The sequence below is a fragment of the Porites lutea genome, chromosome 12 (genome assembly GCF_958299795.1).
Source record: "Porites lutea chromosome 12, jaPorLute2.1, whole genome shotgun sequence".
NCBI classification, from domain to species: domain Eukaryota; kingdom Metazoa; phylum Cnidaria; class Anthozoa; order Scleractinia; family Poritidae; genus Porites; species Porites lutea.
In genome coordinates this window covers 16,038,431-16,063,925 of record NC_133212.1, presented here as the reverse complement: position 1 = coordinate 16,063,925, position 25,495 = coordinate 16,038,431, and the positions used below count along the sequence as shown (strand labels likewise).

At 40.4% G+C, this 25,495-nt stretch overlaps 2 protein-coding genes across 2 annotated transcripts in view; both read left to right on the top strand.

The window, feature by feature from the left end:
- Positions 1-25,495, top strand: part of LOC140953982 (receptor-type tyrosine-protein phosphatase epsilon-like) — a 239,288-nt gene that overhangs the window by 40,063 nt on the left and 173,730 nt on the right. The gene's annotated exons all lie outside the window — the stretch shown is intronic.
- LOC140921760 (uncharacterized) lies at positions 5,981-12,015 on the top strand. Its single transcript, XM_073371763.1, has 3 exons — positions 5,981-6,266; positions 7,273-7,461; positions 11,579-12,015. The coding sequence occupies exons 1-3, from the start codon at positions 5,981-5,983 to the stop codon at positions 12,013-12,015; spliced, it is 912 nt and encodes a 303-aa protein (XP_073227864.1).

Genomic DNA, 25,495 nt, shown 5'->3' with positions numbered 1-25,495 from the left:
ATATATGGTTGGTGCCCGCCAACGACGTCATCTAGCGTTATGTCATGGAGCATTTTGCGTTTCCAGGCAACATAGACTTTGCCGCCGATAGCCAGGGCCCATTTTCATGTTTAGTCATGAAAGCTGATGTGTTTATTCATCGTCTGTGAAACAGTGTTTACGATCGGTGAATCTCGAGCAATTTCCCATACAAATGACACATAACAGCAGCACAACAAGTGGCTGCAATTCCTCGCCGAGTAAGATTGTCCACCGAAATTCCTCTGGAGCGAGAACACCGACTTGAAATTCAGCGTGAACAACGAAAGAGAAGACGTCAACAAGAAATCGCGGAGTAGAGAGAACATCGCTTAGCACAGCGAAAGCAACGCCGACAGCAAGAGACAGAGGAACAGAGGAACAGGAGACTAGAATATCCAAGGCATAGTGGCTGGAAATCCTTGCCGCTATTTTTTCTCAAATGTACCTTCGAATTCATATTAAATACAGCTCCACAAGGTTCAAACAGTGTGAATGGCGGAGAAAAATACTTCAACACTATTAATTTTAAATTTCAAACTGTGCAGCGGACGCATAGCCCAGTGGTATGAGGCGTAAAAACGGGAACCACCCAGAGGGATGTAACACGTAGGATGTGTGGAAGAGCTGCAGAGACGCTTCCACATGTAATATTGGGGTGTTCCGCCCTAGCTCAATCAGAGTACTTGAACCGACACAATGCCGCGTGGAAGATGCTAACTGATTCTAACTGATTGGAGGGTCCGGGTTCGAATCCCCTGGAAGCAAATCGTAACCTTTTTTTTTTTTTTCACCTGAGTAGTGCATATAGCTAGTAACATAATTTGGTAAATTGAAAACAAAGTTTACAGGAATATAAAAAAATGCCGTGTGTATCATAGCTCATCCCCAGTACCGGTATTTTTAGCAATACTAGGAGCCCATACTGGGAGCCCATACCTCGCTAGCATAGCCAATACGTTATACATGATCTTACAAACGTAAGATATAGGAATTTCCTATGGTCTGTAGTGAATAACTGTGGCGTAAAAATGCGAGCATCCTATTGGCTTTAGCCAAGATAGTGTTAATGTGAGTGTCCTATGTCAGGTCCGACAAGATAGTCACTCCGAAGTCTCTTACTTGAGTGACGTGTTTAAGTGAGTTGTTGTTTAACTCGTAATCGTAGCGAAAATAGGTGGCGTTTACGTGTGACGGTTCGTACCTCACATTTAGAGGTGTTAGACTTTAGGTGCCAATTATCGGTCCAGCCATGCAGACGGTCCAGGTCCTTTTGGAGTGACTCTTAATCTTGTAGACTTTCAATGACACTGGAACATTTTGAGTCATCAGCGAAGAATGCGATACGATTCTGTATTACCGGTAGAAGGACAGAGGATACTGCCCTGAGGGACTTCTGATGGAACTGCATGGAGAACGACTTGAGTGAAACCGTGGACCAAGCACTGCTGAGCGAGTCCACCTAGACAGCTCTCGAACCACTGCAATAGTTTCCCGCTAACTCCGTACCGGGAGAGTTTCAGAAGCAGCCTTTGATGGGAGACACTGTGGAAAGCCTTTGCGAGATCCAAATACACAATGTGCGACTGCAGGCCCTTATGTAGAGACCTGCTAATCCCGTGATAAAACGCCAGTAGCTGAGTGACAGTTGATCGATCCTGAAGGAAACCATGCTGTGCATTGTCAAACAAAGGACAGAGAGACTCCTCGAAGTGCTTGAATATGCATCGTTCTAATACTTTGGATAAAAAGCACAATAGAGAGATGGGTCTGTAGTTAGTTACGTCCTCCTTTTTGCCTTTCTTATGAACAAGGACGACAAGGGAGTCTTTCCATTCGGCGGGTAGCTTACCCTCCGCAAGAGAAAAATTAAAGAGGGCGCAAAGGGAAGGTGTTAGTTCCCTTGCACAGGACTTTAGCACGATTGTAGGAAGACCGCCAGGGCCCGGAGCTTTGCTAGGGTTTAAATTCAAGAGCACCTTATAGACCTCATCTTCACACAGCACCAAGCTGTCAAGGACGGGCATCCCCTCGTCGTGTGGCGTAAACGCATCAAGGGGTATCTCGGGCGCATGCGTAGACGTAGAAGAGAAATACTTGTTGAAGGCTTTTGCCATCTCCACTCCAGAGGAGATCTGTGGCCCTCCGTACGTAACATTAGCTGGTATAGAATTTGATTTGGTTTTATGGCGGAAGACATAAAGTCACGAAGAGAAGTGTGATACTCCTCTAACTTCCTGTTTATCAATGCCTTAGATTCTTTTCTTAAGATCTTGAACTTTTCAAGGTAAAAAGCGCTGTTGTGCTTCTTGGCGGCACGTCTAGCGGATTAATTAAACTTCCGGTAAAAGGGCAATGTAATGGGCATTTTGACCTAAGAGGGGAACCCCTCCCTCACTTGTGCAATACTAGTCAAGGCCTTTTTTCCACATTCTCCTAATTTAATAGAAAACTTTTAGCTGGGCCATATTGTATAGTTTTTACTCTTATATTTTTTTTAGTTTTTTTTTTTTGCCTTCTAGAGATTTACAATGTATTAAATGTATAATTGTAAATTTTTACTTTATTTTCAATTTTTTGATATATTTTTATACCTTCCTTTAAGTTACTGTAAGAGCACACACTACTCAAATCTGTCTTGCAGGAGGAGTGACTTCACTTTCTTGGGTCGGTACAAAGCACATTATATACAGGTTTTGTTGCAAAGTTCTACAATAATTTTCCGCAAACTGTAACAACCTGATTTGTTGCAAGACATGTTTGATTCGTGGGTGGAAACTTGTAGCCTGAGAAATAGTACTCATTTCACGACGCCACCACTCAGTGACTAGTTTCCCTGCGATATGACGTCTGAGGAACGAGCGCAGAAATTCCATGCTAATGACCTTTCACGCTCCAGATCTGAGTAGAACTTCTGGTCGTTCGTCTCGCGAGTGAATTTGCTTCAACCAATAAGAAGCACTTTCCAGATCTGGGTGGTGACACGTCACCAGTATAAAATTTCTGCGCTCCTTTTTTAGGCGGCATTTTGCGGGAAAAACAGAATGAGTGGTGGCGTTGCAAAAGGTCGGCTGTTTTGTCAGGCCTCAAAACAATTCTCACGTTTCTCTTGTCCGTATTATCGTAGCAGAAGTGACTGTAGGACTTTCATTATGTTTTATTATATCAGGTAACAGCGCTGATGTAGTAAACAATCCTGCTTGCATTGGAGAGTACACTTTTATCCAGTTTATAGCTTCCGCTGTGTGTCACAGAAATCCACTGTCGTCTGGCCGATATCTTGGAATTAAAACTACGAAAAGAGGGTTTCTTCAGCTTTGCGAGGTGGAAGTGTACTCGCGAGGTAACGGTCTGATGCTTTAAGTTTGCATCGCTCTAAACCAACTTCCACTTGGTTTAAGGTTCAATGGACCTTTCCGCATTTTTTCAACATTTGGCATGGACTAGTTAGGGACACCACTGGAATGAGCGTCTTAAAATTAGTAAACTCGCCAAGTTTGAGGGTGATACGTCTTTAACTAGCAGCGAAAATACAGCTCCGCAAAATTGCGAAAAACTTGCAGACGGACGAGTTTGTTCTCCACACTATACAAAGGTTTGTAATTCTGCAGCAAATCACTCTCAAACTTGGCAGTCTTAATAATTTAAAGGCGTTCTTTCCTTAACTTGTCCATGTCAAAAGTTGGAAAAAACGTGGAAAGGGTCTATTTGAGCAGAAAGCTTAGAAAAAAAACCCTTGTTTTATGTAAGAATCAAACTCAAGACCCTCTGATTTCTAGTTCGGATGCTCTATACAGTGGGCTATTGGAGACTCTTGGGTGAGCAGGGTCGAAATTTAAATACAATTACACCAGTAATATTAATAACAAAATGCTATTGCGATAAAAAAAAGAGAGTGAAAGATCACGGTACTCAAAAAATTCAGTTATTGGTTATTAGGCGCAATTATGGTAAGTTCAATCAACATACATGCTGTAGAAACAAAGGGAATAGAGGATATGTTTTATGAAGATTAGTTCGAGCTGTTGGTCAGGCTTGATGTCGCCTCATGTAAGGTAACCCAAGACAATCTTGGATTCTGGATTCCAAGCTGTGGATTCCGGATTTCTTTGTCAGTGGGACATGGATTCCGGATTCCCATTTTAGTAGAATTCCGGATTCCTTGAGCGAAATTCCGAAATCCAAAGCCCTGGAAGGCGGATTCCACAAGGAAAAATTTCCCGGATTTCGAAATCCGGATAACCTTACTTGTGGCGATTGGTGGCTTTACCCTTTTTTCTTTCTTTTGACGTAATTGTAATGCAGCCCTGATATACAGATAACTTGTCATTTTATTGTTGATTAATTAATTAATTGTTATTGTTGAATTGAAATATATTTAACAATTATTCCTCGAGCGCGAATGGGCTCTGAGTCAATAGCCCATGAGGCCGAAGGGCCATGAGGGCGAGACGAATAGTTGTTAAATATATTTCAATTAAACAATAAGAATCAATTAATTAATTAATTTTTCCTTTTTTTCAGTCAAAAAGCCGGCGCTTTTCGCTACTAGTGGGCTATAACATATAGCCTAGTAGTAAGCTCAACCAATCAGAACGCAGCATTGATAATAGACCACTAGTTGGATTTTACTAAGAAATGATAGCCTGAATATCAGCCGTCCCCGACCTCGAGTCACATACCCTCGAAAGGGAAGTCTGAATCAACGGGCCGATAATGCCGTCCAATGACGCCACTACTCCTCCGCTTTAATTTATGCAAAAAGTAAAACAAGATTGGAAACTGGCAAACAAAGACATATCACTGGGAATTAGGTCTACCTGCTGGTACAGAATTGTTTTACTCGTCATTCACTATTAATATGTTAAACGTTCAAACTGTTTAAGACGGAATCCATCAGGAAATTGAGAACAAAACAAAGAGGGGACAAAAACGTTGTACCAGAATATTTTGAGTCGTATCGCATTCTTCTACACTTTTTAAACGCTATAAATGTCATAAGTTATATGAAATAATTCCAAAGGGAAGGTTCTTAGGGTGCCTGAGGAAAAAAGAAATTTACGGCAATTGAGAAAACACAGGTAAAATCGTCATAAGTAAGATTTTTTTTTTTGTGGAATTTGAAGTTTTTTTTCTCGGGTTCCCATAAGAACCTTTTCGTTGGAGTTATTTCATGTATAACTTATGACATTTATAGCCCTCTAAAAGTGTAAAAAAGAATGCTAAATAATTGAAATTATTCTGGTACAAGGTTTTTGTGCACTGAAAATTAAAATTTCTCAATTTTCTAATGGATTCCGTCTTAATAACTACATGCAGTATGTTGAACAAACCTTTCGCTTGTATGGCGGCCATAATTCAATAATTAAACTTGATCGCCGCCACGCAATATTGAACACACAGAGGACGTCTCTTCCTTCAATTTGCTTTAATTTAAAAGGAGTTATTTGGTCCTTAACGAACAAACAAGAAAGAAAGAAAATTAATCATTACACTTGAAAGTGGAAATGACAAGGTTTGGTAATTTGCTAGCTAGACACAAAAAGCATTGCCAAAATCACAAAGCGGGTCTAAATAAAAACCTACCGCCTTTTCGCATTGATTCGTCATTCGTAGTTCAATTTAACAAGTCATAATTTCGAAGACATGGGATATTTTGCTCTTTAACGACTGTCGATATTTTGAACTTTACGCAAGCATGCGATCCGCTAAATATCACATGACAGTTCCGCTAAAATTTCTCATAATTATACATAATTATGCAATGTTTGGACAATCAACCAATGAAAATCACTACCTGGTTTTCGGGTAATGGCGTTACTGGACGGCATTAGAGGATCGTTGATTCAGACGTCCCTTATGCGACTCAAGAAGATGGCTGAAATTTAGGGTAATGAAATGAATCATATTAATTTTGAGCTGCGGATAAAGATATGAAAGTGAACATGATCTTTGCATTAGAATGAACTGCATTATTGAAAAACCTCCTTGTTTCTTTGAAGAAAATTTAGCGTATCAAAAGAACACGAGTCAGTCAAGTACTCTTAACGATACGGGTGCTAGTGGCCACGCGGTGGATGGAGACAGTAATACCCATTGGAATGGCGGATCATGTGCACACACGCTTAACGAAAAACAGCCCTGGTGGAGAGTAGACTTGGGAAACGTGGAGCTAGTGAATGAAATTTACGTCGTAAACAGAGGAGACTGTTGTGGGAACAGATTGAATCCTTTCGAGATCAGAGTTGGTGAGTAAACATTTTTGGTAAAGACAGTGAATATTTTGTTAGTGTGCGTGCATTTTACACTGCAGGTCACGAGATAAATACGTGCATTGGAGTCATATATTCATCTTAATAGCCCACGTTCAGTATATTAAAATTCTAACATGACTCCGAGGCTTTCTGGCCATTTTTCTATATTTAGTTTAGTTTTCTTTGTGCTCAAGTCTTTTCTGGGTATTGCGAGCCAGTGGAGTCGTGAAAAATTTGTTATTTTTTTCCCATAAGCCTCGGAGTCATGTTAGAATTTCAATATATCGAACGTGGGCTATTAGTATTTTCTGCAAACTGGGTTTTGCCATGCGATGAAAGCATTAAAGAGGGTGATTTTTAGAATTAAACCAGTGTATATATGTATTATTATTCTGAAATAGCCCTTATTTACGATACCCGCCATGTTCGCACGCCCTTTAGGGTTGATGGGATAAAAGCAATGTCACTTGCTAATCGGATTAATCGCGGTCGAGTTTGTTTACACTGTCAAAAGGGTACGACGATTTTACTCTTGCAAAATGTCCAGTTCGAGTTGCTACAAGTTTTTAAGCCATTTTTGATTGCTGTGAGGACATCTACGGTCACTACTGCATCTAGAAAAGAAACAATTATCCCTTAATCTCATTATTTAACATTATCGTCGTTAAAGTGAAACGTTCTTGGTTTTCTGCTTTCTAGAATGAACAAACTCGACCAGGATTTCTTGCCCTCTGTGAAACTACGTGACATTGCTTTTATCCTATCGGTCCCTAAGCTACGGGAAAACGGATGCAACAACTCCCAACAGTGTTACGTCCGTTTGCACGGGGCTAAAGGTTTTACCGGTTTCAAACTTTGCGCAACAACATGCAACAGGCTGTGCAAACGACGCAGCATGTAACATACATCCAACAATTGTGGGAGTTTTTGGCCAACAATGCAAAGATGGCGAGTATCGTGAAGAAGGTCTTTACGGCCAATCTGTGCATTTATATTTTAGGAGTAAATTCGAGTAACGGAGGTATCACCAATCCAAAGTGTGGGGATGGCTATAGCGTTCCTCAAAATTATGGTGCCTCGTTCTTCTGTCGCCCAAGTTTGTACGGAAGATACGTCACCATAAGAAGACATGATGAAAGGACTGAAGCACTAAGTTTCTGCGAAGTTGAGGTTTATTCTGCACGAAGAGGTAGAGAACCATCTGGGATTAGTGCCATGCACTTTGCATTAGTATTTTACATAGGATAGAGCAAAAATATTGTGCGTAGTTCCTTCCGGTTTTTTTTGTAATCCTTAAAAGACAAAGACACTATAGGCGAATATTTGTTTACATTTTTGCTTCATTAACATATGGCTATCATTTTTTGATGAAGCTAATGAAATAAAAATTCTGATCAAAAGACCGTACCAAAATTTGAGCCCCATTAATCGAATACCTTTCGAGAAATTATCTTTAAAAAACTCGAATTTTTACAAAGAATATGTGAGCTCAAATAGTAAACTTTTTTTCCCACCCAGCAATTTCGACGATTTTGATTGCTGCTATTTCCTTTTTTAATCCTTGCAAAGAGCTGAAAATTGCACAAGCTACAAACAGTGTAAGCAATGACGTCAATAAGGAAAAAAAAAAAACACTGAAACAAACAAACAAGCAAGCAAACTGAAAAGCAAACATGTAGTACTCACATGTCAACGATCAGTCAGGAACCAATTTTATAATTATGCCCGGATATGGCTGTCGGGAATTATTTTGGCCCGGCAGTAAAACAACACAATAAAGGTGCAGACATATTTAAAAAATATTTTTAGTAAAAAAATATTTTTACTATTTAAATGTTCTATCCGTCCCAAGGATCCTGACAGATAAGCCGTACTGAAATTACGGTATACCGAGGTCAGTTTACAGGCAGCCCTGCAGCATTTGAACAAACAGGATCGAAACAGAAGGGCTGTCAAAACGCTTTTAAGTAGCAGGCTGATAATGAATAGTAGGTGGCTTTGGAACTCGCACCAAAGGCACAAGTTCTTGAGGGCCGAAGCATCTAGGGACATTTTGAAATTTATTGTCTCGGAAATGGCATTTCCAGGGGTTTTCAAGAGGAATTTTCCACCGCGGACCCCATGTTGTTTGGTCAGAATACACGCAAGGCTAGGAATAATGCTGTTGAAATGTCCCAGGCGTTCCAAGACATCACACGGGTCGAACTTGTTTAAATATGCGTTCAATGTCATTCAAAACTGTGAAACGTATGCTTTACAATTTTATCCGATGGTACCTATTTTTTGTCGGCAGTTATGGTAGGAGGAGATGAAAGTAGCTGGCTAAGGATGGCTAACTAGCTGGGGGTTTGGCGAGCTTTACTTGCCCTTGTTGACATCCCTGAACACAGGGGCTCCTAAATACATTGAAAGCACTTTTTAGGCTATCCAGAGTAATTTTAGATCTCTAGAAATGCATTCTTATATTTGTATCTGTTCGGTCATGCTAGGGCAAGTTAAATCTTTTCGTAATTATTAGGGCTTCAATATTACTTTCCCGAAAATTTTAGGTGCAATTTAACGTTTTGAATCAGAAAATTTTAGGTTTCCTTTTTACACGATAAATAGCTAAACCTGGGGAGTGAAATGTGAATTGATTAAACTTCAAAAAATCCTAGGGAATTTGTTAGGTAAGCTTCGAAAATTGTACATGATTGGAACTGTCACCTAGAAATTTTAGCCGTCCTCAAGTAATAGAAAATTTTAGTCAATATTTGCTTCTCCGAACAGATATTTTACAGAAAACAGTCGTTTGGTGCCCCTGTGAACAGGAACAAAATTGTCTCCTTGTCCCAAACGAAAGCTTAAAATTTGTTTAGGTCAAGGGAATCGAATCAATTGAGCTTCAGTGCTCAACATAAACTGCAGGAGTTGCTTATTAATTAAAAAAAGCTGAAAGGAGCTACGTCACGCTATTTCCTATCTTCTTAAAAAGGTAAAACTTCTTTCGCATCAGTTGAATTTCAAAAAAATAACGCTCCAGCGTTGTTATTTAAGGCTTTAAATTTAAATTTCTGCAATTTGATTGGCTCAAAGCAGTAGTATTTCAGCTTAATTTGAAATACCTACATGTGAAAATTACAAAACTTTTGCGGGTAGTAGTATAAACAAATAATAACATAATTTGTACGTGATATTTGGCATAAATACCACTCGGTTTGAGGGGGGAAGCTTCTACCCCTCAAATACCCTACATAGAAACCTGGTGTATGGGTAAAGGTACTAAGTGTTAGCCTGTACACAGACGTTGTTTTATTTTTCTTTTCGTTCTTTTGGAAAACAACGGCGTGCGCTAGAGCGAGGCGAGCACGCGAGCGACAGCTTCCCCCACCCTTACCCCTTTGTACTGGCGGTCAATAAATCCCCCGCGGTTTATTTTTTATCACGCGCGCTCGACGGACTATGAAGAGAAATAGAGGGTCTGTGAAAAGGCTAACTAAGTGTAAGCACATCGCCATTTTGTGCCGATCTCCACCCAGGCGGACACCCCTTGAGATACTATTAATAGATCGACTAGACCCTTAATTTAAAAACCACAACAACAACAACTTTAAATATTTAAAGAGGGTACGTCAAGAGATTCTGCCACTTTAGGTCAATCCTGTGTTGAAATCACAAAACAGTGGATTGCCCCGCGGGGGCTAACAGAAACGTTGTGTACACAGGAACCCGGTGCCCACTTTAGTGCCCGAGTACAAGGTCTTGAACTATGGGAACGCTTCCTATAAGGAGCTGTGTCATGGCTGTTTACTTCCTTTTGTTTAAACTGCCAGTTACTCGTCATTTATCGCTATGCAACTCGAGAAATTACCTCTAATTGACAAAATCACAGTTTTGCATCAAAAAAAATGTCTCCCAAGCCTCATATCAATCGTTACGAACAACAATAACTGAACAAGGTTGCAAAAACCACAACTTATATCCCATTCAATCTTCTTCAAGTTTGTCCATCCGTTCTTCTTTTTGTAGCGTTGCTTTGTCATTTATACCTTCTACCTTTTTGAGCAGTTATTTTTATTAATGTTTCTTTCAATTTGGTGGCGGTACACAACGGTTGAATTTTGATAAATTTCGCCGTGACACAGGTTCTTTAATCAAGTCTTAAATTCTTGAAAAAGTCTTGAGGTTCGCAGAGCAATTTTCCATACCTGTAAAGCGTCTGGAAAATAGAGTTAAAGTCCGGAAAAATGGTAAAAAGTTTGGGTGCTTTTTCTATTTTTCAAAGCTACAAAAAGTGCTTAATAAGTGTTGTTTTTTTTTCATGGTCAAATCCTATTCAATCTCGCTCGTAGCCAGGACATTCAATAACAGAATATTCTCTTATGTCCGCACTGCACCGTGGTTACTGTACATTTGCAGTGCATCATGAAAAATGTTTGAATCCTCCGTTTTTCAAGGTCTCTATCGATCATCTACAGTCGAACCTCCATGTGCGACTACCTCCTGTAAGCGACCACTTGACGCATTCTCTGATCTCTGTGTTCGCTGTATGCACCATGCTACTTAGAATATAGTGACAGCATGGAACTACACATGGCGTAACTTAGACATTACATGCAATAGATATCTTCCATAAAGTAGATTTGTGTGGACCTCTTCTTGGATGAGGCCCCATGTGCTTCAATTCTTGTAAGCGACTACCTCCCGCAAGCGACCACTCAGTCTGTTCGACTGTATTTGATAACCTTGAGTCTGGAAAAAAACTATTGGTTTGGAATTATGTCTGGTAAAGTCTTTAATTTTGAATCCAAAAATCAGTAGCGTACCCAGAGCTTAACCGTAATTAGAACCAACCTTGGGAAGCAACTCCCCATCCTCTCGGAAATTGCCTTCTCTTGGACCTCCTCTCTCCTCGGAATTTCCGTTGCCCTCCGTGGAGGGGGTTGGGGATAAGGATATTACCTGGAACTACACATTACAATTTTTTCGGTGATTATTCTAGGTACCGCGTTACAACTTTTGGCCAAACATTTTCAAGTTTCAGTTTACGTCCACTTTTGCCGTCCGTTGCAGTAGAAGACAGGAACAGTTTCAGTGCCTGAATACAGCCGTGAAAAACAAAAAAAATGGGCCATTAATCTTTGAATTCAATTGAGCGAGGACACGTTTTAACATTTGGAAAACATAGCAAAGAGCGTGAGGTAGCCCCTTTAATCTTGAACATGATACTTACTTAGCGACAATAATATAACGGAAAAAAATCTATTCACTCTTGTCCTCGGAAGGTTCAATAAACATATGATTAAGTTATAAATGTTTTTTTTTAGCGTGCCAAATCCAGGCCATCGGTCTGGCCAGCAGTGACGCTATCCCAGACAACAGTTTCTCTGCCTCGACTCATCGTTCTGGTAATGAAGCTTCCAAAGGCCGTCTAAACGGAAATGGCGCCTGGTCACCTAGCGGAAATAGTGATGACAACGACTACTTACAAATTGACCTGAAAGACCAGTTCTTTATCTGCGCCGTAGCCACTCAAGGTTCAAGTGCCAATCACTGGACGAAAAAGTACAAATTACGTTATTCGCTGGACAACTCAACCTGGTTTACTTATCAGGAAAACGACACTGACAAGGTGTGTTTGGACACAAGAAAGCTTGCAACGCAATTAGAACTACCTAATGGGCCATTTCCCAGTTGCTCCAAGGCTCTGTATCAAAGCGAGGCTAAGTGCAAAACTATTGATATGAAAATAACTATCTCCTGAGAATACTCATTCTCTCAAGAAATACTTGTTTTGAAGACCGGTAACAGTGAAAACTGAAAGCCTGGTCAACAGAGAACCTGTTTTTATCAGTAACTCACCAATCTTACTCAGACCCCCTGGAAAAAGACCTCTGTAAGCAACCCTCCACTCCCTTGGAAATTGTCTCCTTTTCAGGGGCACCCAACGAGAATATAGTTCAAAACCACTTAAACACAGCATTTTTTAAAGTATTTTAGTATTTAAACGGTAGTTATAGGCATATTGTTATCCCCTAAAAATTTTTCATCTGTTCGGATTTCCTAGCTGAAAGTCTAATTATCCGAACGTTATAGGGATCCAGACGTACCTTTTCGAAAATCTCAGCCAGAAAAAAGGTTGCCACAAATTCAGTAAATTATTCTAGGTGACCTTTTTAGGGCAAAAATCCGTTAAAAATGGGGAATTATACCATTAGATGTTCGAAAATGCTAGGAGAGGCAGGCAAGTAAGAAATTTTACAACAAACGTTCCGAAAATTCTAGATCTTAAATCGTCTTACGAACAGATATTTTCCGAAAATTGACGTTGGGTACCCCTGTCCTTTTGGACGTTTGTAGTCGTGCATAATGACCATAATGAAAAAAGCGCTCTTCGTCGAGTTTTATGACAATAATTGCGTGCTTTGAGGACATCTACGGTAGTTATGTCATCCAAAACTGTGTACATGATTACCTCCACCTGCAATTTGCCAGTAAGCAACATTTGGCAGGCAAGCAGAGTATATTATGGAGGATTCCAAAAATGAGGATTACAGTGAAGGCAGGTCAAGAGTATGCCCCAAGGTTCTATTAAGGAATTGATTATTTGTAAAATGAATCCGTTTGTCGTTCCCGTTAATAGTGACAAATTAAAATCGGCATTTCTGCATGCGCAATGAGCAGTGAATATTGTACGAGAAGTTCTCTGTGTTTGGTCAGACTGAAATATTTCAATGGATTAAATTTCTTAGAAGACGATCAAATCAAATTCAGGAAAACTGAGCTGGTAGAAATGTCTTAACTGCCTGGTGTATGAATTTACGGCCACACACACAGGCAAGAATGCAGAGATGAATCTGAAATCTACAACTACCGACGGATTCAACTTTCGAATAATAAATTCATTAATGGAGTCTTAGGGGGTACGCTTGACCTGGGTCGACTGTAACCGTTTTCAAAGTGCCCATAATACACTCTGTTCAACCCGGATTTTTATTTCTTAATTTCACTTGGGACTACCCAAGGAAAAAATTGTATGACCATGGTTACAAATATTTTTTTGGATTGGGGGTAGTGGGAACAAAATGTTAGTTATGGTCAATTTGAAGAAAGGTAAATTGGAAAGATTTATTTAAAAATACAAGAATAAAAATTTCCGCGGTTACACGAGACAACTTTTTCTAGGCCAACTGATGTTAGGTTTACTAAGGGAAAGTTGCGTTCTACCCGCCGGTTAAGCTGTTTGACCTGAAAAAAAAATTGCTAAGGTAACTTTTGCACCAAAAACAGCAGCTTTAGAGCCTATCTCTTAGTCTAGTGGTTACATTTAATTTACAACGACGTTAACTGTTTGCAGATCTTTAACGCCAATGATGGGGAGGATGATATCGTAAAACACAGTCTGGTTGGTATAGTTAGAGCAAGGTTCATCCGCTTTCAGCCAACAGAGTTTGAAGCTGAAAAAGCTTTAAGAGTAGAAGTGTACGGAATACTCACAACAGCAGGTAAATTGTGTATATTGTAGTCTGAAATGTCAGCCGCCTGAACCTCCCCCCCCCCCTCCCCCAACCCCCATTACCCGTCGGTTTTGTAAAAATAGTGCTTGGGACAGTTTGAGAAAATAATGGTCCACACCTTTCCAGAAATTTGCACCAACAACGTCATTTTTTGAAAGTGAACATTTTTCATCTTCTTCTTTCTTGAGATTAGTTTTTGTGATCACAAATAAAAATTAATTGTTGCTTATTACCAACTATTGTTTTGAGTTAGTTTTCGTGGATATCGATAAGTATTCTCTTTTGAAGCATCATAACACATATTTTGGTAAAAATGTTATTTCAATGCATTGATGAAAGCTATTGAGTTCCTGCTGTTGGTATTTCTTCAGTCAAGTTCCCTTCCTTTATTCTTCCCACAATCCATAGGCCCTCTAGCAATATATGGTAAATAATCGGTAGATTTTTCATTATCCAGATTGAGACAAACACATCTTTAGTAATGTTCTTTCCGAGCTTTGATAAAAGCTGTTGAGCTCTTGTCGGTGTTGTTGTTATCGGTTGTTGTTGTCTTTTTCTTTAAAGTTTCCTCTCTGCTTTTATTTCATGTTTTCTTCCAACACTGAATCTCTAGGTCCTCTAACAATATACAGTAAATAAAAGGTAGGTTTCATCTTACAGATACTTTCTTGTCTTCTAGCGCCAAGCCGTGCTCCCACAAGCTTTATAGTGACCCCTGCCTCTTCTACCAGTGTTCAAGTATCCTGGCAGTTACCAACGGTAAACTTCCAGGCGATTACAGGATTCAGGCTCCTGTACAGAAACTTTAGCTCTGTTGAGGATCAACTTACCGTCATAACCATTGAAGGCAACTCTATCCTTAGCTATGAAGTCACTGGACTTGGGATATTCACAAAATATGAATTTCAAGTATTAGCTTTTTCAATTATGGGTGATGGACCGTCAAGTGCCGTTAAAACTGTGAGAACTAACGCGCGAGGTAAGTATTCATTATGGAGTTATTTCTAAGTGCTAGCCTCTATTTTGAGGATACCGACGATAATCAATTCATCTTGCTCTTTCTCAGAGATTGAAATTTTCGCTCGCCCACTCGCCAATGCGAGTGTTAAGGCGCCTCCGCCGATTGGCAATCGTTGACTACTCGGCAGATTACGTCTTCAATCCTGCCTTCTATTATATGTTATTTACCCCCATATCTGTTTTGTCGTTTTATTGCCAACGAGGAAACCGAGCTAAGAAGCGAGGTTGCCTCGGCGGTAGAATTATAACTCCGCGCAATGTAGGCAAAAACTCTCAAATTCTGCGTAACCCTCTAAAATTTGCATGTTTGACCATATTTGGTTGTAAGGAAGACCCCATATTTGGGTAGTGACGTCATGGTCTTGTATTTACAACTCGTGGTCCGAAATTGGGTGATTCAGTGTGCAGCTGTTCCTTGTCTGTTCAAGAGGTCCTAGCAGGTGAGCAAGCTTTAATACGATTTCTAGTTTGAAAGGGCAATAAGTGCTCTGATTTGCTTGATAAATTGCGTTTAAAGTAGCAGCTGATCAAGGAGCTAGGGTTTTGCGCTCAAATTTTTGTCAGAACCAGCTTGTTCTTTGCAGCTCGATTTACATTGACGTAGCTTGTTCGCTTCTTGACTCAGAACCAGGGTTTCAGTGTTCTCTTTTCCTTTGTGAATTGAATTTTAAGTGGTAGTTGATCAAGGCGTATAGTTATATTCTGTTATATTCTCAAAACTTTTATCAGAGCGAGCGTGGTCTTTGCAGGTCGATTTACATTGTGCCAGTCCTCACCTCCCTTGAATACAACGTATTTTCAGACATTTGTTTTTTAGAATTTATTTATGTGTTTCGAGAGATTTTGTCAACCAGCATGCTTTTGACACAGCCCTAAACTCCCGTGAGGAATGCATCGAATTGGCAGACCTTTTGATTTGCCTTTCGAGAGACTCTTTGTCCCGTGTCACTCGCTCATGAGATCTTTGTATTTTATTCAAGTTTATATTTTTATACCTCTGATACATTCCACCCCATTCTTGCGCTTTTGACACATTTTACTTTACACCAATGTTTTCTTATGTATATTACCACGCAAAATATTTTTCTTACCCCTGATGACACTTTTGCTCGAAATTTAAAGCTAATTCATACAACAGGATAAATTAGAGTTAATGTGATAACCATAAGCCTGCCCTTACCATTAATGGAACCCGCTCACTTCCTTTCAGGGGTCACTTCCTGCATGTGACCCCTGTCACACTAATTGTTTCGCTCAGCCAATTAGATGCCAGCTATCGTATGTACAGTTGATGCCTATATTTTCGCGCCTAGCTCAGCAAAATAGCGCTACATATTGTTCTCTTCGTGGAACAAAAATGTTTCTTATAGCCTGGATTTTTCTTCATGAATTGGAATTTTTGCAAAGCTGTAATGATGAGATCACCGTTTAGGAAGGGCTACCTTGATCTTTTAACTGCATACAGGCCTTACGTGTTTGAGTTTTTCTGGACAGACCTTCCACAAAGAGATGTTGCACCGCCGCTCTTGGTCAAACTCCGTCCTTGGAACATTGATCTACAATAGTGCAACCCTCTCGAATGTCGCTGCTTTCTCCTCTTCTTGAACTTTCGATATCCTCTCGCATGTACCGTCACTTTAACCGTTTTGACTCTCTCGGCTGGCACTTTCCAGTCATTTTGGGATCAGAGTTGCTCTCAGTCTCTCATGATTCAGGTGCGGTATTTTTCTGGTTTATCGATAGTTAACTTAATATTCTTTTTATATTGTGCCTCGAACGACGGCTGTTTATGCAATATTGTGTGCATGTGACTGTACTGAGCGCTTTGAGACATGGAAAGTGAGTTTTGAGTTCACTTACTGTATTATGAAGAAGGACTTGGCGCCGCGGCCTCTGAAATTCACTTTATTCAAGTCCCAGGGATTTAACTATGCATGTCCGTGTTTTTATTATGCTCTTACTACGGAGTAAGAAAGAATACGGACTGTTAAAATCAAATCTGTGACGACTGGGTCTTCGTGGTTTTTTCAAATAATAGATTAAATTTCAGTTTCAATTGTTTATTCACATCTAACATATTATGAGTTGAGAATGATTCATGGCACAAAATCATCAAGGTCGGTTTCATGCTTCGCACGTGCAGACTGCTCCTTGCGAAAGGCGCGTTTCACAGTATTCGAAAATCAGAAATTTCCTTCGTTTTCCGGATCATAAAGAGGAATTACAAGCTAAAATTTCAGGTTTAACTGTTGAAAGGTGAGCATTCCAATTATTGAATACATTTGTGGGGACGAAGTGCTCCATACAGGTCGCCCCTTTTCCAATGTTCTCATTGGGTGAGTCCTCTCGTCGTTCGGAGCTCACCTTTCTTGTTGTGGTTGTCCCCAGGGGGCCTGGGAATTAGGATCCCAGAGAGAGGATCAGGACCTCTCTGTAGCCTGGGGACTTGATGGACACATGGAAAGGAGGGAGAGGATTACCACCTCTCAGGGACTGGGGACCAGGACCCCAGAGGGAGGATTAGGACCTTTCTTTAGCATGGTTGTTGTGTTGTTCTTGTGTGATAATGTTCTTATTGGGTGAGTCCTCCCGTTCGGAGCTCACCTTTCTTGTTGTGGTTGTCCCCAGGGGGCCTGGGAATTAGGAACCCAGAGAGAGGATTAGGACCTCTCTGTAGCCTGGGGACTTGATGGCTTGTTGTGGCTGTCCCCTGGGGGCCTGGGAATTAGGATCCCAGAGAGAGGATTAGGACCTCTCTGTAGCCTGGGGACTTGATAGACTCATTTAAAGGAGGGAGAGGATTACCACCTGTCAGGGCCTGGGGATCAGGACCCAAGAGAGAGGATTAGGACCTCTCTTTATCCCGGTTGTCGTGTTGTTGTTGCGTGATAATGTTCTCATTGGGTGAGTCCTCTCTTTCGGAGCTAACCTTTCTTGTTGTGGTTGTCCCCAGGGGGCCTGGGAATGTACTGTTGTCATTGTTTCAATAACTGAGTTGAAACCATAAATAATACAGGTACTTTTAGTAGCTTACAGAGAACAACCATGAGCATGTATATTCCAATTTATTGATAAGGAATTGAAAATTTTGTCAATATATATAAGGTTCTCACATCTCAGTATCTGGCCCTAACTTGATAGATACACCAGCTGCATCCAGTTTGTGTAATTAGTCAATTAATTGTGCTTGATTTACAGACAGATCCTTTTTTCTGTTCTTTATTATTGCATATCTCCTCATCTGCTGTGGAGGAAGTCTTAGGCCCCTGACCAACTTGTTGCTGTTCCTGGTTAAGTCCTCAGCTGATACCTAGTCGATGAGACATTTGCCCAGTCTAATCTTACACGCAATGTTCAAGTACCATGTGACCATTATTTCAAGTGACATTTGACTCTGGAAATAGCCCTACAATTCCTGTTGTTCGTCTATGGGGAATACCCCTTTGGTGTATTTGTGGGGATGAAGTGCTCCCATACAGGTCACACTTTGTCCCATAGACTCTTGTTACTCCTTAAACCGGGGAATTAGACATCTAGAGAGGTCTTTCCACCTCTCCAGTACCCAAGGGGGATTATCACCTCCACTCACAACCTTGGGGGATTATCAACCCCTAGAGATGATTGTCACCTAGCTTCTCACTATCCTGGGAGATTATCAACCCCAAGAGTCACCTCTTCCTATCCTGGGGGATTATCACTTCCTAGAGAGGATTATTATCACCTCTCCACCTTGTGGATTTCGGACTGTTACACCAATATGTAGAGAAAAGTGTCCTACTGTCCATATTTGGAGTACTTCATCCCTTACCCCTTTTTCCCCATAATAATTCTGGTCTAGTTACTTGCTTTTATCTAATTTCAGCAGTCAAAGGTCTCATCTGAACTATATTTTTCTTTCTAACGTTTATAGTTTTGATCAGAGGAGGAGCGAATAGTATCCCATGATGCACCTTGTTTCATGTTATATTATCACTGCGTACGTGACATATCATGATCACTACTCTTCAGCACGCGCGTAATGAACATCGTAGTGCTCGATGTGTATGGTTTCCAAACATGTTTCGGTTCAGCAGCTTCTGCTTTTGAGAATATTGAGTTAGCAGATATTCATTGTGCTTTAAAGAAGAATTTCAACGTTACTTTGAAGGGTTACATGTGTTTCACTGGTCTGTCGAGAACTACTTGTGCGCTCGGTCGCAACTACAAACACAAAGTATGAGACTTGGCAACTGAAAGGTTCACCAGGAGAAACGAAACCATGACTGATCTAAAAAGTGGCTCCAACAAAACAGCCGCTACGCTGTGAAGGTAATTGCCAAAGGAGGATTTATTTCAGCATCGCGCTCAAAGGAGCTCAATTTACAACTGCAGTTACAAATAAAATTTAACCTATCGATGCGACAAACAATCCTCTGAATCTACCCGGTACTGACTCACGCAATCTTCAAGGAAATTTCCTGACCAGAATACTGATCTGTTCTTTTGAATAATTAAAGTTTCTGATATATATTTTTTTCAATTTCTGAGCAGGCTTGTTTAGCGTTGTACCTCGTTGTGCCGCTTGCATGCTGCGTGGCACCTTTGTCTGGGTTCCTATCACACTGAAACACACGGTAATATTTACCGCTCCTTGTTCTAATTAAAATAATTATAGTCAAATTCCTTTTAAAAATAACCACTATGAAAATACAAAGTGATTACTTCGGCATAAAGTGCTCTTGAAAGCGCCCAACAGATGTAGCCTTCAGCAGGCTTTACACATACAACACATATATTATCACACATGGCGTTGAAATGTGATAAAAGATACGAAATTTCCGCCATCTTTGCTCGATAAAAAAGTCTTCAAAATGTGGGTACTTCTGGGTACTTCTTAGCCTGTACAATATTCAGGACCTCAATTTGCCGGCGTGAGGACCACATTTGGAAGACTTCAACATATAATCCAAAAAATCGTAAATATTCATGACCTTGTTGTGGGTCACTGAACACTTTGTGATAAGAAGACTAAGTGAAACAATGAAAATTAATGTTTCTATGTTGTAATTTCGCTCTTAAGCCATTGCAAATCGGAGAAGTCATGTCAAATAACAAAATAATGCAATTTTCTTACTTTTACTGGAACACAAATAAGAAAAAAGGCGACGAGAAAACGACCTTATTTCACGATGGAATCTGCCATGACTGCGATATTGCGTAATGCATCTGGAAAAATGCATCATGGGATACTATTCGCTCCTCCTCTGAGTTTTGATACAATGGAATTTTCCATGAAACATAAGTGCTAACTTGCTCATATTTACCACCAAGGCTTCAAGACATGTTGTTATTGTTTAATAAACGTGAAAGCCTAGAATGTGCCAAAGTTGTTGTTTCAAAGTTGGGTGCCATCCTTTTCTATTTCTATTTCTATTTTAACCTCTAAAATTATGAAAGAAATCGCAAAGATCTCAATAGGCACGTGAAGGTGGAAGCTGAGTCTTGACTTTTTAGGGACTATTGTTATTTTAGATTTGATATTATTCTTAAAATGCAGTTATATTGAAGTAATATTTATATTTAAGTAATATATTTTACAATTATTCAACAAGTGCGCGTTGGGTATGAGTTGGTCATAATCATCTCATATCCAACAAGCGCGAGTGGAATAATTGTATAAACACCAAGGTAATAGCAGCTGTTAGCTTTCGCGCCAAAACATGATGGGTCAGTTATTTAAACGACAAATGCTTTTCTAGTCTACAGTATATGCTCTAATGAAATTGTTTACGACAAATGGTGTTTAAATAAAAGCGTTGGGCAACTGAAAATAGCTTAGAACGCGGTTTTGTTAGACACTGATTAAACGACATTTAAATAAAAGGGCCGATATCTTCACATGTGAAAAGCTATGGCTACGTAATAAATTGCGCCTTTTTCAGCAAATCAATTATTTAAGTTACCCCATTTTTTTTGTATTTCATTTTTGTTTATGTAAGAAATACATCATAACATGGTCGCTTGGAGATACGAAATTTCTTAACCTGAGAAAACAGCCGACTTTTCGCGACGCCACAAACGGTTTCCCCGCGAATTGAGCATGACGTCTGAGAAACGAGCGCAGAAATTCCATACGGATGACGTGTCGCTACCCACATCTGGGTAGTGCTTCTAGTTGGTTCGTTTATTTTAAATAAAACCTTTATTAAGCGGATACCTCTATTAAGCGGACGCGGACACCTAAAAAGTACCTGAAATGGTCATTTCTATTGTTGCCAACCTGTATTAAATTAAGTTCCACCTGAAACCTGTATTAAGCGGACACCCTCGGGGAATGCTGTAGTGTCCGCTTAATACAGCTAGGGCGTCCGCCTAATACAGGTTTCGGTAGATAAAGCCATATGAGGAGTCAAATGCCATTCAAATGAACAGTGGAAACGTTTAGAATACTCCCAGAGACTGTGAAGTGGGCCAATTGATCATAGTACCTTAAACATAGAGAGCAACTCAACTTTGAAGAAATCAGATGAGTGAAACAAGCTCTATACAAACAAAACGAAATAGAAAACAATACTGTACTGTAATGTACTGTATTCAAAGATGGGTGACGCAAATTAGATGCCGTTCGTCAAGTCACGTTTTTTAATGTAAAAATCCAAAAATTTGTGGGTAGCAATCTTTCGCATTTCCGGTGTCTGGCATTTTGGGACTATTTAAAAATATTGTTCCGAAGGAAGAGAGTTTATAGTCTCGTCTCGCGCGCTCTTTGCGCAACACGTGAACCGCGCGTGGTCTTAGCCAGCTGCAAATTGGATGCCCCATCTTTCTTTCTTTAAATATATCGCTTGGTGTCTGCTAATGACGTCATGTAGCATTACCATCGTGGAGCATTTTCTGTTTCCAGGCAACATAGACTTTGCCGCCGATAACCAGGCCGCACTTTGATGTTTTATTCATGAAGGGCTGATGTGTTATTCATCGTCTATGAAACAACGTTACTTTAATTCACGATCGGTGAATCACGAGCAATTTTCCATGCAAATGACACACATCACCAAGCGCAACAAGTGGCTGCAAATCCTTGCCGGGGAAGATTCTCCACCGAAACCCCTCTGGAGCGAAAACGCCGAATTTAAATTCAGCGTCAACAACGAAGGAGAAGACGTCAACAAGAAACCGCGGAGCAGAGGAGCAGAGGAAACATCGCTTAGCACAGCGAAGGCAGCGCCGACAACAAGAGACAGAGGAACAGAGGAACAGGAGATTGGGGCTCCCACTTTTTTTTTCCTTTCAGTGCTGCTGATAACTATATTGGCCAGATTTACACCGACTTCTACCAGGGCCAAACAATGCAGCACCCTCCATTCGAATAAGGGCTGTCATTGATAATCCTCACATCACAGATACTTACTTTGTTTCACGGTTAAATGAATTTTGTACTCATTGGCCAGATTATGAAATGGATGTCGAATGGAAATGGCTTCGCTTTGAGTGGCAAGCACGTGGCAGTATTCATGCGCATGGGTGTGCAAACTATCCAATAAGGCAGGCCTTTGCAACCTTGTAAAGACAGTAGCCCAGGGTTGGAAGCTGGAGCAAACTTGACGCCTCCACGAACAGCATCCAAGTTACCACCAGATGGCTAACGACGTCCAACTTCAGATACAAGCAGAACAGGAAGCACAAGCAACAGTAATATCGTATGCTGATTGGCTGGTAACAACTTTAAATGATGCACTTCCCCAGAACAACTGGACCGTTCCCTCACCACATCCATCAACAATACCAATTGAAAATGTACGGAATTTAGATAGAGACTACAAAGCCCTTGTTAATTTAGTGGAGCGCTATACAAAGTTTACTACAGCATACTGCATTAAGATTAAACCAGGGAAGCAGCCAACATGCCGATTTCATTTTCCAAAGGATTTCCAGGATGAAACTTCTATTGACTTTAAACTCTTTAGGCCAACCACAAGTCAAGACCGTGAATTAACTGTAGAGGAAATCAGCCAGGCTAGAGTCAAAGCAACACTTACCACAAAGCGAAATGATAAAAGAATCAACTCCCACAACCATGTTATGCTACAACACTGGAGAGCCAATGCTGATCTTCAAGTCATCGTTGACACTAGTACACTGACCAGTGTATCCGGTACATGGCAAAGTATGCAACAAAAAGTGAACCTCGATCACAGTCAGCATCTGGAATTCTCAGTGTGTGTGTTAAGAGGCGCAGCAATACAGACATGGCTACATGTGCATTGTGAAGAGCACTGATTCAAGTTACTGGAGAACGTGACGTATGCGTCTTGGAAAATACTTGTATTCTTCCACTTACTAATTTCTCTGTTTGTCACGTTATAATGGAGATGAACATAAAGATTACAACAGTTATGATCACAATGATGAAGGTCCACATCGCGAAGAAGAACCTGAGGAGTAGATGCTGCTATGTCACCTCAATAAACGCTATGATAACACAATCTCACGAGGAAGTCAATCACATGAAAACTTGCAGTTTGATTGGAGAGAAACTGGCAGAGCAATGCTACTTCACTATCTACTTCGGGAATCTGCTCACTGGATCACAAAACAAAGAAACGATGCTCTAGGGAACGCAACCATTTTAAATAGACGACAGCAACAATCTGTTGATCCAGCCAACTGAATACACAACAGATGCTACTTATTAAGCAAAGCGAAATGATGCAACCCTGAAGAACCATTTCGAGTAATCATTACAGGGACAGCAGGATCAGGGAAGTCTTATGTTATTAGCACAATCTAGGCACTTCTAGGAGAAACATCTATACTCACAGGCACCACTGATTTGACAGGCTGTACCTTACAATGAGCATTACAGCTACCGTTTCGTAGTCATAATGATAATGACTTGCAGGGAACAGTATTTCAGCATCAGTAACTTCGTTTCACCGGAAAGCACTACCTTATTACGGATGAAATGTCAATGCTTGGTCAGCGGACACTGGCTTGGGTCGATAAGCGTCTATGACAATCAACATGCGAACTTTATGAACCTTTTTGAGGGAGTTCTGTTATGTTGCCTGGAAATTTTGCACAGCTACCACCTGTTGGAGATACGCCTGTTTATGCTTTCCCATCCCAGTCCAGTCCTTTACTCGCACAACATTGATCCTTCATTTATGGTCTTTTTGAAACAGTTGTTATGCTTTCGGAAATATTCGACAGACTGAAAACAATCCTGAGGCAGAACAATTTCGAGCAATTCTCCGTCGCTTACGAGATGGTCAGACTACTCAAGATGACTGGATAACACCGTCAGAGGACACAACAGCACGTAAACGTGAGTGACTTTACAGATGCATCGCGATTATATTTTGACAAGCTTAGTGTGGCGAAGTACAACTTTGAGAGCCTTGGATCGTCAATAGCTCGTAAATCTGCTCTTCATTCAGGTTGATATGCAAAGAACGCCACATCAGACGATGCTGGTGGCCTCGGTTATGCTTACATGCAACCTTTGGCAGGAAGTCGGGATGTGTAATGGGGCTATTGGTGTGGTGGAAGACCTACTCTTTCATCATGATCGCCTTCCACCTTGCCTACCCATTGCAGCACTCGTGGAGTTCGCAAACTACACAGTTCCCGTTTTTTAGCAACAAACCCTAACACTGTGCCCCTGCCACTACACTTATTTGAATGGGAAACTGATAGGCAGAGACTTTCTAGACAGCAGCTGCCACTGAGACTGAGATATGCCATGACTATTCACAAATCGCAAGGTCAAACATTACCTCAAGTTGTGGTGGACCTAAGACGGAAAATCTGCAGGAATTAGTTTTGTTTCTCCTTCTAGAGTGCGCTCCTTACAAAATTTAGTGCTCCAGCCGATATCCTTTCAAAGACTAGAATCAACTGGAAAGAGCAAGCGATTACAGGAAAGGCTTCAAGAAGAACGCAGGTTAAGAAATCTTGCGGAAGTTACCGCAGTTCGATATCAGCACCGTTAGTCCATTGTTCGATTTCAAGGACCTACATCTCAAGGCAATTAATTTAACAAACCTTGCACTTACTTTTACCCCAAAATAAACTTAAACCTACAACATAGTTCAACAATTCTTAGTCAGTTAGATAATACAAGAAAACAATCGGCACACTTTCAAGTGAGTGTCAATTCTAACAGCGGATGAGCCACCTACCCCAATGCTTCGTGAGGTTCTGCGATACACATATTTCTAGTTAATATTATTCAGCCCTCGAAGGGAGATTGCGTATCATCGCGCGACCATATCCTCTGTAATATCCTCCATATATCAATGTATTTCTGTATTGATATATAGAAAATACTTCATGGAAAATGCTGGCGTACGGTATTTACGCACGAGTTATTGACGTATCAGAAATCGAACGAGTGAGCGCAGCGAACGAGTAAGACTTCTGATACAAATAAAACGAGTGCGTAAATACCGTACAAAGCACTTTCCATGTGGTATTGTGTTTATTATATACATACTGAGACATTCTTCATTTTGGGGGCCTTTTTATTTTAAATCTTTCAAAAATGCTAAAATTTGCCGCTACACACTTACCGCAAAATGACAACGAAAACGAAGTACCAGCTTTTTAGTAAAAACGTTTGTTAAAAACATAAATGACGGTAAGGATATAAGGTAATCCAAGAACTATAAGTAATCTTAACTGTTCGTTCTCAATGCACAATTGAAAATGAGTGAATTTAAGTAA

Excerpts from the sequence above, each read along its gene's own strand:
- LOC140921760 (XM_073371763.1), top strand. The coding sequence starts at position 5,981 with ATGAACTGCATTATTGAAAAACCTCCTTGTTTCTTTGAAGAAAATTTA. Across the intron at positions 6,267-7,272 it reads TCCTTTCGAGATCAGAGTTG|GAGTAAATTCGAGTAACGGA; the intron begins GTGAGTAAACAT and ends TTTATATTTTAG. Across the intron at positions 7,462-11,578 it reads GGTTTATTCTGCACGAAGAG|CGTGCCAAATCCAGGCCATC; the intron begins GTAGAGAACCAT and ends GTTTTTTTTTAG.